Genomic DNA, 17,211 nt, shown 5'->3' with positions numbered 1-17,211 from the left:
AAATATATTCTTGATGTACTTATTAGTCTCTCCAGAGAAAAGGACATTATTTTAGATTCAAGACTGAAACGGAAAAAAAAAAAAAGATACCTCAAGGCACTTTTTAAGGGAAGACAGGCCATGAATTATTAAAATGGCCACTCAACAAAATACATGCCTCTATAATTAAAAACACTGAGAAATTTGTATCTGTCATAATCATAATAGGGAATCGAATGCAACTCAGTATTCACTGATATTTCATACGGTTGGAGTAACTAATTTTTTAATGAAATAACATGTGTTAAAGATGGGCATAATTTATGGAAAGCCTAAAATAATAGCTCAAAATAACTACTCAGCACACTCAGCAACATTTTTTTAATTCGTCTGAGGAAAGTTAAATATGAGGAGCACATTCTCTTTGGTTTATACCTGGGTCTGACAGGAACTACTGCTACACATGGTCATGTAACTTTAGATTATGTATTTCTTGAGTCAAAGTTCCCCCATCAACAGGATTAATACACAGGATTCTCAATGTGTAAATATAAGTTGCACAAAGCAAGCTCTCGGTAGGTAAGTACTGGAGTTGGCCAAAGAGTTCGCTGGGATTTTTCTATAACACTGTAAGGGAAAAACCCAAATGAATGCTTTGGCCAGCCCAATATATAAATATATTTTATACAGGCCAGCCCTATATAAACTGGGACCTATTTCCACTTAATGGTAAGATTTATGATTTTATACCCAAATATTTAAAGCTAAAACTTGTCAATATACTCTAAATTTAATCTTTAATAATACATGTTGATAAAAATTATTTAGAAATTCTTCCCTAATTCTTACTGCTTTTGCCACAAGCAACTGAAAAACTTTTTAAAATAATCTATGTTCTTTTAAAACTGGCCACAAGAGGTCAGTCTTCCCTAAGAAAGAAGTTTAATATAGTCCAGTACTTTCCAAGATAAGCATCTATTTTTGCAATATGCTACTTATGTTACCCATTATAAATCAAATTTCGATGTACCAGGTGTTAATTTTAGCCAAGCCACCAAATCTTTGAGAACCCATCAAAAAATTAAAGAAGATCAATAATCATACATCTACAATTTAAAGAGTTTCGTTTATAACTTTTCTTGCTGCTGCTACTGCTGCTAAGTCACTTCAGTCATGTCCGACTCTGTGTGACCCCATAGACGGCAGCCCACCAGGCTCCCCCGTCCCTGGGATTCTCCAGGCAAGAACACTGGAGTGGTTTGTCACCTCCTTCTCCAATGTGTGAAAGTGAAAAGTGAAAGTGAAGTCGCTCAGTCATGTCTGACTCGTAGCGACCCCATGGACTGCAGCCCACCAGGCTCCTCCGTCCATGGGATTTTCTAGGCAACAGTACTGGAGTGGCTTGCCATTGCCTTCTCCGATAACTTTTCTTGATTTTCATAATAGCACGTAGACAAAATCTTTACTGATTTTGTGAAAAAAGTGAAAGTCGTCAGTCATGTCCAACTCTTTACGACCCCATGGACTACAGACCACCAGGTTCCTCTGTCCATGAGATTTCCCAGGCAAGAATACTGGAGTGGATAACCATTCCCTTCACCAAAGGATCTTTCCCACCCAGGGATGGAACTTGGGTCTCCTGCATTGCAGGTAGATTCTTTACCATCTGAGTCACCAGGGAAGCCTTACGAAGAAGCAAATTATTAAGAAGTTGACTATTACTGAAATTCTAAAAATAAATATATGAGATTTGGGTGTGCAAACTACAGCAAATGAGTGTAGATATTATTTGTATTAATATATTAGATATGGGACTATATGTTCCAAAAGTCACTTACCTTGCCAACTATCATTGCAGACACACAACTTTTCTCCTGTTAGGTCACAGTAACCATGATCTGGACTGCCACAATTGGCTTTACAGTAGGGGATATCACAAGCTTCACCCTTCCAGTATTTATCACATTCACAATACACTTGACTTGAAACAGAGACACTAGTTGTACACTTCCCGTGACCAGAGCAATTGTTAGGACAAGAATTGATTCTGTAAAATATAATTCATATATATTCAAATTCAAGATGATTAGAAAAATAATCTGAGCTGGTATTTTGTTAAATTTATAAATGTTATATGTGTCCATGAGTTTCATTTAACACGTTTTACAATGTGACTTCAATTCTTTACTCTGTACCTTTTTACCCCTAAGGCGATTCAGGCATACATATCTTCAACTGGCCTCAGTTCATTCAATGAGTTTACTTTGCTACCAAGACTACACACTCAACATCTGCAGGATCTACACAGTTCCATGCACAATGTTTGGTAAATATTCAAATACTCAAATGTTTTATAGGGTATGAGTACACTTTATAGGAAAAATTAAGGTCATGAATACACGAAACAGTAAGAGAAGCCAAGACATAAACTTGGTTATGTTAGATGATACTTAAATAGCACGCTATCACCTAAACACTGCTGTGGAAGTTAAAAGGTGTTTATCAGATTTTATTTTAAGGCTCCCTAACTGATTATATTTTATTTTATATTTATTCTCCCTTGTGTACATGCTTGATATAAATAAATTCTATAATAAATTGCTGATTCAAGGATATTTAGGATGTTTTATTCCTCATCAAAAATCCTCGGTTATCATTTTCTACATTCCTGAAGAAAACAAACAAAAAAATGTATCAAATTCTTCTGTGGTCACTCCTAATGAAAACCACCAAAAGAATCTCTGGCTAATTCACTTCACCCTTGGACTGCTATAAAAATTTGCATAGTTAGACATAAGAGACACTAAAGAAATATTACTTTTCTAATTTTAAAGAGACAGTGGTATATCGCCACTTACCTTATCTCCTAAGCCTCAATTTTCTCATGTGTAAAATGGGGAAAATGCTCACTTCACAGAACTGATGTGAAGAGAATTAAAGAATCTTATTGTATAAACAGCATTCAGCACAGTTTCTGCAGTAAGAAGGACTATGAAAATGTAGCTCACTTCATTCTTCAGATTAGGTATAAAATACCTTGGAGCACAGAAGGGTAGATGACTGCTCTCTGAAATCCTGAACATTTGTGACTTAAAGTTACACTCAGTGTGTGTTTCTTTACTTAATCATTTCCCAATGATTTTTAATTTTGTAATTAATTTTCAACCAAACCTAACTTGTTACCATGGTGCCCTGAGGCTTACAAATTATCCTAATACAAGCTTAGACAGGATTTGGGGGATCATATTATTAAAAATCTTATGTAACTTAGGAAGAGATGCTGTATATTTTGGAATTTAACACCCTAGCCAACTCCTGGTACATAAGACATTTATACAAACAAATGATAAACTCTTTTATGTCAAATTATAAGAATCATTATTACAATATGAATTTTAAAAAAAAAACACTTACGAGTAAAAAATGTTGAAACCAGTTAGATTATATGCAGCATCACTAAAAAAATGTAACAGTGCATAGCCAGATGTTGTAACGACTTCAGGCACAGTTTCATTTCCCCGTATTTCAGGAACTATCAAACCACTGTAAGAGAGCAAAGTTGAACATTGTATATATTAATGTACATAGGACTGTTAATCACATGAGACTCATTCAAAATATTCTTTTCACAATCATTAACTATCTATTATATATCACAAGGGGAACAAGAAGAATAAATCTAAAATGAGTTCCTAGTCATTTCTCACCAATGAGCTCACTGCTGCTGCTGACAGACTCATCTACTCTCAGGCCACCATACTCCTTTCTCTCTTCTCAACACTAGACTGTAATGTCCCATTTCTCCCCTTTGCCCTGTTGTCCATTCTCTCATAAGACCATAGGGTACTCTTTTACTTAAGTTATATATAAACCTTCATTTAAAGATACCTTGGGAAAGAACTGTTGTTGTTAAGCTGCTAAGTCGTGTCTCACTCTTTGGAACCCCATGGACTGTAGCCCACCAGGCCCCCTGTCCATGGGATTTTTCAGGCAAAAATACTAGAGCAGGTTGCCATCTCCTTCTCCAGGGGATCTTTCCGATCCAGATATCAATCTGCATCTACTACACTGAAAGGCAGATTCTTTACCACTGAGCCACTTGGGAAGAACCAATATGGCTAAAATGTCCATACTACCCAAAGCAATACTACATTTATTTTCTTGGGCTCCAAAATCACTGCAGATGGTGACTTCAGCCATGAAGTTAAAAGATGGCTGCTCTTTGGAAAAAAAGCTATGACAAACCTAGATAGCATATTAAAAAGCAGAAACATTACTTTGCCAGCAAAGGTTAGTCTAGTCAAAACTATGGTTTTTTCAGTAGTCGTGTATGGATGTGAGAGTTGGACTATAAGGAAAACTGAGTGCTGAAGATTTGATGCTTCTGAACTGTGGTGCTGGAGAAGACTCTTGAGAGTCCCTTCGACTGCAAGGAGAGCCAACCAGTCCATCCTAAAGGAAATCAGTCCTGAATATTCATTGGAAGGACTGATGTTGAAGCTGAAACTCCAATACTTTGGCCATCTGATACGGAGAACTGACTCACTGAAAAAGACCCTGATGCTGGGAAAGACTGAAGGCAGAAGGGGACGACAGAGGATGAAATGGTTGGATGGCATCACTGACTCAATGGACATGAGTTTGAGTAAACTCCAGGAGTTGGTGATGCACGGGGAAGCCTTGTGTACTGCAGTCCACGGGGTCACAAAGAGTCAGACACGACTAAATGACTGAACTGAACTGAACGCAAAGCAATCTACAGATCCAATGGAATCCTTAGCAAAACACCCATGACATTGTTCTTAGAACTAGAACAAATAATCCTAAAATTTGTATGAAACCACAAAAGATCTTGAATAGCCAAAGCAATTTTGATAAAAAAAAAAAAAGAACAAAGCTGGAGGTATATGCTCCACGACTTCCAGCTATCATACAAAGATACAGCATATCAAAACAGCATAGTTTTAGCATAAAAAGAGACAAAAAGATCAATGGAACAGAATAGAAAGCTCAGAAATAAACCCACATACTTATGGTCAATTAATCAATGACAAAGGAGGCAAGAATATACAATGGAGAAAAGCGGGTCTCTTCAACAAGTACTGCTGGGAAAACTGGATGGTTACAAGCAAAACAATGATATTAGAACATGCCCTCACACCATATACAAAAATAAACTCAAAATGGATTAAAGACCTAAATATAAGACCAGAAACCATACTACTCCCTCAGGAAAGGGAGACAAAAGCAAAATAAACAAATTGGGCCCAATAAAACTTAAAAGTTTTTGCACAGCAAAGGAAACCATCTGCAAAACAAAAAACCTACTGACAGGGAGAAGACATTTACAAATGATGTCTGATAAGGGGTTAATGTCTGAAATATAGAAAGAGCTCATAGAACTCAACATCAAATTTTTTTAAGTTTTTTTTTACCTGATTAATAAAATATGTTTATGCGAAGACATGCATAGACATTGTTCCAAAGACATACAGATGTATAACAGGCACGTGAAAAGATACTCAACATTACTAATCATTAGAGAAATGCAAATCAAAACCACAATGAAACATCACCTCACACCTGTCAGAATGGCTATCATCAAAAAGACAACATAATAAATGTTAGGGAGGATGTGAAGAAAAGGGAACTCTCTTGTCCTCTTCATGGGAATGTAAATTAATGCAGCCACTACGGAAAACAGTATAAAAGTTTCTCAAAAAATTAAAAACAGAATACCATATGACCCAGCAATTCTACTCTGGGATATATCTAAAGAAAATGAAAACACTAATCCAAAAAGATACATGTATTCCAATGTTCTTCAGTTCAGGTCAGTCGCTCAGTCGTGTCCGACTCTTTGTGACCCCATGAATCACAGCATCCCAGGCCTCCCTGTCCATCACCAACTCCCAAAGTTCACTCAAACTCATGTCCATAGAGTCGGTGATACCGTCCAGCCATCTCATTCTCTGTCGTCCCCTTCTCCTCCTGCCCCCAATCCCTCCCAGCAGCAGAGTATTTTCCAGTGAGTCAACTCTTCACATGAGGTGGCCAAAGTATTGGAGCTTCAGCTTTAGCATCAGTCCTACCAATGAACACCCAGGACTGGTCTCCTTCAGAATGGGTTGGTTGGATCTCCTTGCAGTCCAAGGGACTCTCAAGAGTCTTTTCCAACACCACAGTTCAAAAACATCAATTCTTCGGCGCTCAGCTTTCTTCACAGTCCAACTCTCACATCCATACATGACTACTGGAAAAACCATAGCCTTGACTACACGGACCTTGGTTGGCAAATAATGTCTCTGCTTTTTAATATGCTATCTAGGTTGGTCATAACTTTCCTCCCAAGGAGTAAGCGTCTTTTAATTTCATGGCTGCAATCAGCATCTGCAGTGATTTTGGACCCCCAAATGTTCTTAGCAGCATTACTTACAAAGTCAAGATATGGAAGCAACCTAAGTGTCTACCAAGAAATGAATGGATAAAGATGTGGCACACGCACACACACACATACACACACAATGGAATATTACTTAGCCATAAAGAGAATGAAATTTTGCCATTTGCAACAACATGGATGAACCTAAAGAGTATTTTCCTTAGTGAAGTAACTCAAAGAAAGACAAATAAACACTGTATGTTTTCACTTACATGTGAAATCAAAAAATAAAAATAAAACAAACAAATGAATATAATAAAATAGAAACAGACTCACAGACACAGGAAACAAACCAATGGTTACCAGCGGGGACAGGGTGGTGGAGGGAACAAGATAGGGGAAGAGGATTAAGAGGTACAAAGTACTGGGTATAAATAAATAAGATACAAGGATATAACACACAGCACAGAGAATATAGCCAATATTTGATAATAACTTTAAATGGAATATAATCTATAAAAATATCAAATCACTATGTTGCATACCAGAAACTAATATAACATTGTAAAGCAACTATACCTCAATTAGATTAATAAAATAAAACCACCTTGGTACTCTCTAACAAGTGACCTTATAGCCATACTCTTCCCCACTGGTTGCAAATTCTCATAAAGCTAGACAGAACACTTCATCTGGATCAGCTAAGTGATTACAATGATATTCCAGTTAAAGTTGCACATCTGTAATACACTAACCTAGTTTTAGTTTATCTTAACATACACACTTTTTATAATTCTTTAGAATTTTGCATACTTATGCAAATTACATCAATATATTCTTATTCCAAAAGACAATAAGCACAAAAGAAAATGAAGTTTTTGGGGGAAAAATATAACTGTGTAAAAGCAGGAGTTCTATATTAACAACTGGTATTTCTCCTTCTTTAAGCATCCTTGTTCACAGGGGAAAATTATGTATCTTCATTTACTTATACCATACTATCCTCTCTAAATCTATAAAAACACATAAGAAAAAAAAAGCTGCTAACAACAAATTACATTACTCAAAATAACCAATTCCTTTAGACACTGTTAAACTTATGTTTAGGTACCACCAGGATCTGAAGTCCCTCATTCAGATTGTATTTGATAGAACAAAATGAAATATTATAGTCAAGTAATTCATTTTGTAAACAAATTTTGAAAAGCAAACAAATTAAAAAGTAAACAACTCTTGATGTTTTAATAATTATTATAACATTTACTAGCTTATGTTTGTGAAGGAACAAAAGATTTTAAAAGAAGACTGTCAACAGAATTAATTTCTATAAGAACAGTTTTAGTTACACATATATAATTTTCACTGTAGTGAGATTATAAATGCTCTGAAACAGATGAAAAGAGCAGATTTGTTTGCTTGGCTGTTTGTTTGTAAGTGTTTTAAAAACAATAAATGAAAGATTTTCACTTCCTACATAACATATCTATTTGGACCAACCAACCTTCTTACTGAAGTCAACTAGAAAAATGACATATTAAAAGAAGAAAATTAGCTTGAAGGTCCCGGGAAAGTAAGAAAAGAGTGAGGCCAGGAATTGGCCTCACCATTTCTCCAGACAGGAATTCACTAATTTCAAAGTTGGAGGTAAGGTTCAAAGGGCTAAGAAACTGGACTGTTTTACAGAGCTAGGAAACCAGAAAGTAGAACATGGAACCCCCTTTGACCTGAGACCCCAAAGACTAGGAGTAAAAGTGAACCCGTAAAAGACAGGACCTTCAGAAACTACGGTATGGTTGTGAATCACCTCAACACCTGAATTAGAGTTCAGTTGGCTGTGAATTTCTAGTGTCCCCAGCATTCTCTGGGAATATAATAAATTCCTAGGCCTCAAATTATTATTACTAATGATTTTACAATCAAGGTGTCTGGCACATGATCGCCCAGCACACAATATAAAAATAACACATCTCCATTCCAATCCATCTCCATATTATAAAATGGAGGATTATATATAGTTCTGTCTTGCTACAGAATAAAGTCAGTTTCTTTAGTGTGGTAACAAGAAAGCAATGCTACAGTGATCAAGGGACAATAAAACCAGGCTTATATTCTGATTCCATTGCTTACAAGTTAAGCAACTCTGAGCCACTCACAGAATCTCTCTGTGCCTCAATTCTCCATTTACAAAATAGCAATAATACCTACCTGAAAACTTTCTGTGAGGATTCAATGGCTTGATATATATATAAAGGACTCAAGCACACTACCTGGCACCTGAGCACTCCAGGAGATGCTACTGATTACCATTTATAGAGTACTCTGGCTCCCACCTATCCCTTCATATTTCCTATGATCCAGTTACTCATCACTACTTACTACTGTCCCAAAATATAATGTTCTTTAGGGTGTATATGCCACTATGAACAAAGCTAGTGGAGGTGGAATTCCAGCTGAGCTATTTCAAATCCTGAAAGACGATGCTGTGAAAGTGCTGCACTCAATAGGCCAACAAATTTGGAAAACTCAGTGTGGCCACAGGACTGGAAAAGGTCAGTCTTCATTACAATCCCAAAGAAAGGCAATGCCAAAGAATGTTCAAACTACTGCACAGTTGCATTCATCTCACACACTAGCAAATTAATGCTCAAAATCCTCCAAGCCAGGCTTCAACAGTACGTGAACCATGAACTTCCATAGGTTCAAGCTGGATTTAGAAAATGCAGAGGAACCAGAGGTCAAATTGTCAACATCCCTTAGATCATCGAAAAAGCAAGAAAGTTCCAGAAAAACATCTACTTTTGCTTTACTGATTAGGCCAAAGTCTTTGACTGTGTGGATCGCAACAAACTGTGGAAAATTCTGAAAGAGATGGGAATACCAGACCACCTGACCTACCTCTTGAGAAACCTGTATGCAGGTGAGGAAGCAACAGTTAGAACTGGACATGGAGCAACAGACTGGTTCCAAATTGCGAAAGGAGTATGTCAAGGCTGTATATTGTCACCCTGCTTATTTAACTTCTATGCAGAGTACATCATGAGAAATGTTGGACTAGATGAAGCACAAGCTGGAATCAAGATTGCCAGGAGAAATATCAATAACCTCAGATATTCAAATGACACCACCCTTATGGCAGAAAGCGAAGAACAACTTAGGAGCCTCTTGATGAAAGTGAAAGGGGAGAGTGAAAAAGTTGGCTTAAAACTCAATATTCAAAAACTGAGATCATGGCATCCGGTCCCATCACTTCATGACAAACAGATGGGGAAACAATGGAAACAGTGAGAGACTATTTTTTGGGCTCCAAAATCACTGCAGATGGTGACTGCAGCCATGAAGTTAAAAGACACTTGCTCCTTGGAAGAAAAGCTATGACCAACCTAGACAGCATATTAAAAAGCAGAGACATTACTTTGTCAACAAAGATTCGTCTAGTCAAAGCTATGGTTTTTTCAGTAGTCATGTATGGACGTGAGAGTTGGACTATCAAGAGAGCTGAGCGCAGAAGAATTGATGCTTTTGAACTGTGGTGTTGGAGAAGACTCTTGAGCATCCCTTGGACTGCAAGGATATCCAACCAGTCCATCCTAAAGGAAATCAGTCCTGGGTGTTCACTGGAAGGGCTGATGCTGAAACTAAAACCGCAATAGTTTGGCCACTTGATGCAAAGAACTGACTCATTTGAAAAGACCCTGATGCTGGGAAAGATTAAAAGCGGGTGGAGAAGGGGCCCACACAGGATGAGATGGTTGGATGGCACCACCAACTCGATGCACATGAATCTGAGCAAGCTCCAGAGTTGGTGATGGACAGGGAAGTCTGGCGTGCTGCAGTCCATGCGGTCACAATGAGTCGGACACGACTGAGTAACAGGACTGAACTGAACTATGTTTTTCTCCATCTCTAGGATGTCCTATCTAATCCCCACACTTTGTCTTCACTCTTCTACTGACAATGAAAGACACCATGAAAAATTAGCTACTTCTGAAATTATATAGCACTCTTTTCATAATCTGACTACAGCACTTGTTATGTGTAAAAAGTCTGTTTACATGTCACTCACAGGGCACATCGACTGTGTGGTGATGCAGCCTCCAAAACCTTGGCATTTCCTGACAAGAATGTCTCTATTACTCACTGTGGGCTCACAGTTTATGCTAGAGGTGACTCAGGCTGGGAGCTGCCCACACCAGAAAGACCAACCAAGTGACTGATTAAAGTCCTGGAGCTCTAAGCCACAAGAAATCCACCTGACTTCCAGAGTCAGAATAGGGCTGGAGACTGAGTTTGACCATGTGGCCAATGATTCAATCAATCATATGAAATGCAATTCCGAATTAACTCTATATACCTAAAACTCAGGAGAGCATCCTAATACACATTGATACATTGGGAGGATAACATCTGTCTTAAGGACACAGAGTGCTTCCCTGATAGCTCAGCTGGTAAAGAATCCACCTGAAATGCAGGAGACCCCATTTAGATTTCTGGGTCGGAAAGTTTCCCTGAAGAAGGTACAGGCTACCTAACTCCAGTATTCTTGGGCTTCTCAGATCGTTCAGATAGGAAAGAATCTGTCTGCAATGTAGGAGATCTGGGTTCAATCCCTGAGTTGGGAAGATCCCCTGGAGGAGGAAATGGCAACCCATTCCAATGATCTTGCCTGGAGAATCCCATGGACAGAGAAGCTTGGTTGGCTACAACCCATGGGGTCATAAAGAGTCAGAGATGACTGAATGACCAAACACACATAAGGACACAGAAGCGTTGTCTGTGATGCTCCCAGATCTCACCCTATGTGTCTCATCCTTTGACTGGTCCTGATTTTTATAATTTGGAATAAAACTATAATCATAAGTATAGTCCTTTCCTGACTTCTGTGAGTTATCTAGTTAACGACTGAACCTGAGAGGGTTACGGCACCTCTCAACTTGTAACCAGCTGGTCCAGAAGTGCAGGTGGGCTGGGCACCCCTGAACTTGCAGCTGGTGTCTGAAGTGAGGGCAGTTTTGGGGAGAGCTGTGCACTTAACCTATGAAGTCTGATCCAGCTTCAGGTAGCTGGTGTCTGCAGTGACCTGTACCTTACTCCTTACTGCATCCTCCAGGCTTTTGGTAGTTTCTAGAACTGGGTAGGTTATCAAACGTTTACTGAACAATAAATACTCATACAACAGGAATAATTCCAACGTTTAGAGTCTGAATTCTTAGTAAAGTGAAGTACAAACAGTACAGGCTTTAAGTTAGGAGACTAGAAGTCCTAATCCTGGCTCTACTGTCTATTAGAAGTCAGACTTGATTTCTCTGGGGCTCAATTCTCTCAACAATAAATGGGGGCTAAGAGCACTTCTACAGTGTCCTTATGAGGATGGAATGACATTTAAACTGCCTGGTACAGTGCAGAGAATCAAGGGGATATTTAATAAACATGAACTTTCTATCTCCCTCAGGATAGCTAACAGAAACACTTGCTAAGGAAAAGTCACTGCTTCCACCTTCACGGTCATACTAAATCCCATCCTGCTAATTATCTAACAAAAGTTTCCTTTAGTATCAAAGAAATGGTTGGTAAGAGCGTTAATGAATCACTGTTAATTAACAGAAAGTCATCACAACTACTAGAAACACAAATAAAAAGGCACACATCTAAATGATGGTCAGCAAACGTAGACAAAGCTAGAGGAATGAAAACAGTTATATCTAAATTGTGACAAATACATGTATGAACCTAGGATCTTATCTAACTGTTGCAAAGAAAAAAACAAATCTTACAATGTAATTATTCACAAAGCTCTGCTCCATTTTCTATCTACTATTCTTAGATGAAGGGTTACTCAAGAATACCCTTTATATAATTTTAAACAACTCAAAACTTAAGTTCTAAAAGTATCTTGAGCAATAGCAATGTCACAGAGTAAGTGTCTAAGGTCCGAAGGAGTCACTTTAAAACAGTCATTCCGAAATACAATTCCTTACTTGTTTGTCCAAATAATAATTTACATTCCTGTTAAAACAGAATAATGACAACTTAAATAGTAAAACGAAAAGTAAAATAAAAAGTTAAAGGGAACAGCTTTTACACATATATAAATTTTTAACAATGACGGAACATATAAAAGATACTGGGGTAGGGTATCCCTAGTGGCTCAGTGGTAAAGAATCTGCCTGCCAATGCAGGAGACTTGGGTTCAATGCCTGGTCTGGGAAAATCCCACATGCCCTGGGGCAACTAAGCCCAGGAGCCACAACTACTGCATCTGTGCTTGAGAGCCCAGGAACGAAAGTACTGAGCCCATGGGCTGCAGCTACTGAAGGCTGCACACCCAAGAGCCCATGCTCTGCAACATGAGAAGGCACCACAATGAGAAGCCTATGCACGTAACTAGAGGGCAGCTTCTACAGCAATGAAGACCCAGCACAGACAAAAGAATAAATAAATAAAATTATTTTTTTAAAAAAAGAGATACTGTATAAACAACAGAAGTAAGGAATAGTGTAATGAATAACTCAACAATCATGCTAGTTAAATTGTACACAAAACCTATACTATATGCTCAAAATTTTCTCTAATAGATTTTCTTCTGTTCATAAAACATTTCATAAAAATGTACATACACACATAAAAAAGATTTTTAAATTGATCCTGAAAATGCTGTGATTTTAAAATTTTTAAATTAAGTCTGACTACCTGACTGACAATAATATATTTTGAAGCAACCAAAATTTCCAAACTGAGAACTAATACAAACACCTTTATTAAACCACTACATAAAATATAACTTAATCTTTTTTTTTAGAATTTAAAATTTATAATTTCTCTAAAATAAAAAACAACTATAAAATATATGTCTATTCCCAGAGGAGGAAATGGCAACTCACTCCAGTATTCTTGCCTGGAAAATTCCATGGACAGAGGAGCCTGGCAGGCTATGGTCCATGGGGTCACAAAAAGACAAGACGGAGCAACTGAGCACACACACTATGTAATTGTATGTTCATATATATATAATCATATTATAAAATGTAAACTAATACAATATGTCAATTATATCTAAATAAAGCCAGAAAAAATAAATTTTCATTTTCTCAAAAAAAAAAACCATGTCTATCAATTTCTTTGTCAGTTAGAACTCACATTAACCTATCCATATAGGCAGTTTTGAAAACATATACAATTCATTTTAAAAATATGAACTATAGCAAGAATAAAGAATATTTATAAATAAATCTATATTTCTGAGACAGTACTTGTTTATCTTTGTTATATCAATGTTCACATTATTATACATACACCTAAGTTGACATAGTATCAACAGTCTTACACCAGCTTTGAAATTTAGCCACCAATATCTATGCCAACTTTATTTTTGAAGTACAGATGAGTATATATTTAAAATTTATAAACTATTCAGTTACTTTTCTACAACTGACTATAAGTTCACCAATTAAAACTACTCACCTAAGTACAGCTATTAAAGGTGCATATATTGAATCTCCATCATAAACATACATATGATCCCAGCTACATTCTGTAGCAAAATGATTGAATCTTAATCTTAACACTGCATTTGGACTGAAAAAAATTAAAATATTTTAAAATTAATATGTAATATGTAAAGCATGATCTGAAGAAATCTTACAATATTTTATTAAAAATCTATTTACAGAAATTTAGCTATAAATTCCTAAGTCATCAGTATAAACGATTGATAAGCAGTCATATGCAATTTGTAAAAACGACATACAACTTCAAAATCTATTAACCAGCCATAGGCATGCATCATCCTTTTCTAAAAATTTAATCAACAGGAAATGTTCTATGTCTTAATTAAGGTAGAGATACATAAACTGCAAACTTCATTGAAACTTTATTGACCTATACACTTAATATGGATGTATTTCATTATATGCACATTGTACTTAAATAAAGTTGATTTTTAAATTCAGCACTCAAAACTATTCTTATTTCTATCAACCTTTAACTACAGGTACTAATAAGGTCTTCAAATCTAATCAAAACATCTCAGTATGATACACTGCCATTTGCTAACAGATAAAGGAGACCATAGATACACAGGGAATTAATAACTCTGAAGTTTTAAAAAAGCTTTTAAAGTAACAACAACAACAACAAAAAATACCCAGTTTTCCAGACTCTTTAAAAATCATAAAACAGTTCAAAAACAACTAGTATCAATTCATCTATGATTCATTCATATGTTAAAATAGATAAATTCAGTCACAACCTTAATTATTGAAAAATGCCTCTAAAAGGACAATTAACTCTTTTACAAAATGTTCTTTTTTTAACACCCTTAGAACTAAAATGATGAACGGTATGAACAAAATGGCATAATTCAGCATGGAATATTTTTATACTTTCTATGGAGTCTTCAAATTCTATAACAAGCTATTTAAAATAAGCCAAAAATGCATACTTTATTTAATGCCATAGTGACAGAACTTAAAAATATATGCAAAAATTAAACTACTGTCACAAGGGTATTGTAATTTATAGTAAAAATGATATCTAAAATTTATAAATCCCATTTTAAAACATAATGAATAATATTTTCCAAAAATAAGCAACAGAATATGTAACTCTGAAGCTGTTATACCTTTATAATGTTTTATACTGGTAAGCATTTATCATTGCAGAATAAATTAATTTAACCCAAATTGTATACTTACTAGCCTTCAATTAGCCATGTACATTTAGTTTTATATTTATAGTTAATTGGACCATCTGTTAAATATCCAGAAGGTTCTGTTAACCTAGAAAACAAAATCACAAAAATGAATACCTATAATAGCATAAAACATTTAAAGACACTAATCCAAGCTTCCAAAAAGGAGAATTTGTTTACAACTTAAGAAAATTTTCAAATTGCCATTTATCTCCCTATTATACAGAGTGAAGTAAGCCAGAAAGAAAAACACCAATACAATATACTAACGCATATATATGGAATTTAGAAAGATGCAAATGATAACCCTGTATACGAGACAGCAAAAGAGACACAGATGTATAGAACAGTCTTTGGGACTCTGTAGGAGAGGGTGAGGGTGGGATGGTTTGGGAGAATGGCATTGAAACATGTATATTATCATATGTGAAAAGAATCGCCAGTTCAGGGTTGATGCATGTTACAGGATGCTCGGGGCTGGTATGCAGGGATGACCCAGAGGGAGGATAAGGGGAGGAGGGAGGTGGGAGGGGGGTTCGGGAGGGGGAACTCATGTACACCCAGGGCGGATTCGTGTCAATGTATGGCAAAACCAACCAATATTGTAAAATAATTAGCCTCCAATAAAAATAAAAATTTAAAAAAAAATTTGTTTTTTAATTTAAGTTTTTACATGATTGTTTCATTTTACAAACTGGAGAAACACATTGAAAGACTAAACATTATACAGATGGGTTCCATGCGGATGCAAAATGAATTCAGTAACACTTCCTCTGCACAAAAATTAGATGAGGCAAAAGAAAGATCAAATGCTCTTTGAAAGACGCAGACCTATGGAGCAGAGAAATAGTATATGTACCTAGCACTTTGGGGGGAGGTTACACGGTTAGCTCTATTTGTTTTTCATGCAGCAGGATTGCAAAGTACCTATCGCCAGACTTTACTGCATTCAGCTACCTGTTTTTACTATCATTTTCTTTTGCCTACTTTATACCAAGTCCAAGAACTCAATTTTAAAAATAGGGTAAATCAAGGGTTTTTTAATTATCCTCTATTTTAAACACAAGAAAAAGATAATTAGAAAAGCTTCAGATTTTCAGACTTTTAAAATATTTAAAGAATAACCCAATTCTACTTCATGTTATTCTCCTTAGCTCCAGCCCACTTATCAAGAAAAGACAATGCTTTAAATAATTAAGATCTCTTTCCACTTAGCCTTTATATATTTATATAGGCTAACACATACACACGGGCTTCCCACGTGGTGCTAGTGGTAAAGAACCCGCCTGCCAATGCAGGAGACATAAGAGACGCAGATTTGATTCCTGGGTAGGGAAGATCCCCTGGAGGAAGGCATGGCAAGCCACTCTAGTATTCTTGCCTTGAGAATGCCATGGACAGAGGAGCCTGGCGGGCTACAGTCCACAGGGTGGCATGGACATGACTAATTGACTTAGCTTGCACACACACATACACAGAAACACACCCTGGGGTTTATCAGTCTTCATATATTCACATATAGATACACACACACACACACACACACACATATACATGTACACAAAGTTATCAGGGTCATTATCTAGTTTAAGGCAATATTAAATTCTCCTTACAGCAGTGAGTATTAAAAACATTAGGGGGAAAAAAGCCTCATTTACCTAAACCAGCATTGACATAAAGGTCAATTAATATAAATGTTACTTATAAATCTTTCACTATCCCTGAAAATTACTTTGGGCAAAAAACGGGGCTAATTCATGCTTGGAAAACTCCAGTGTTCTCAAATTAATCTAATACTAAATTTCCTATGTATCAGGTGTTACTGTAAGCGCACAATGTTACCTCACTTAAAAATCTCAAAAACCCCACGAGATAGTAAACATTATTAATCCCATACTACAGATAAGGACATTTTTAATAACAGGTTAAATAACTTGTCCTGATTTGTCACTTCCAATAATAGCTCCAGATGAAATAATTCAGACAAACTTCCACTGAAGATAACTTAAAAAGCTAAAAGAACAATTTTTAAATCTTATAAGTAACAGAATGGTAAGATCTACTAAGCCAAGATCCAGAAGTTACTAATTCTTTAAGAACTGGGCATCCAGACTGACTTTTGTTATGGAGAATTTCATCTATTTATTAGAGACTGCCAAAAAGC

General features: G+C 36.3%; 1 protein-coding gene across 2 annotated transcripts in view; it reads right to left on the bottom strand.

Moving 5' to 3' along the window:
- ATRNL1 (attractin like 1) overlaps positions 1-17,211 on the bottom strand; it is an 843,932-nt gene that overhangs the window by 784,508 nt on the left and 42,213 nt on the right. For both annotated transcript variants that reach the window (XR_016038801.1, XM_055424575.2), the window contains exons 2-5: positions 15,052-15,135; positions 13,820-13,933; positions 3,394-3,522; positions 1,818-2,026 (exon numbers count right to left, since the gene is read on the bottom strand). Coding sequence is in view for 1 of the 2 variants with exons in the window: in XM_055424575.2 (XP_055280550.2) it covers positions 1,818-2,026; positions 3,394-3,522; positions 13,820-13,933; positions 15,052-15,135 (536 nt within the window). In the remaining variant the exon portion in view is untranslated. The remainder of the gene's footprint in view (positions 1-1,817; positions 2,027-3,393; positions 3,523-13,819; positions 13,934-15,051; positions 15,136-17,211) is intronic.

This window comes from Moschus berezovskii, chromosome 12 (genome assembly GCF_049115385.1).
Source record: "Moschus berezovskii isolate FMDL1 chromosome 12, NW_MosBer_1.0, whole genome shotgun sequence".
Taxonomy (NCBI): domain Eukaryota; kingdom Metazoa; phylum Chordata; class Mammalia; order Artiodactyla; family Moschidae; genus Moschus; species Moschus berezovskii.
The sequence above is the reverse complement of the archived record's forward strand: the minus strand, read 5'-3'. Positions and strand labels throughout refer to the sequence as shown.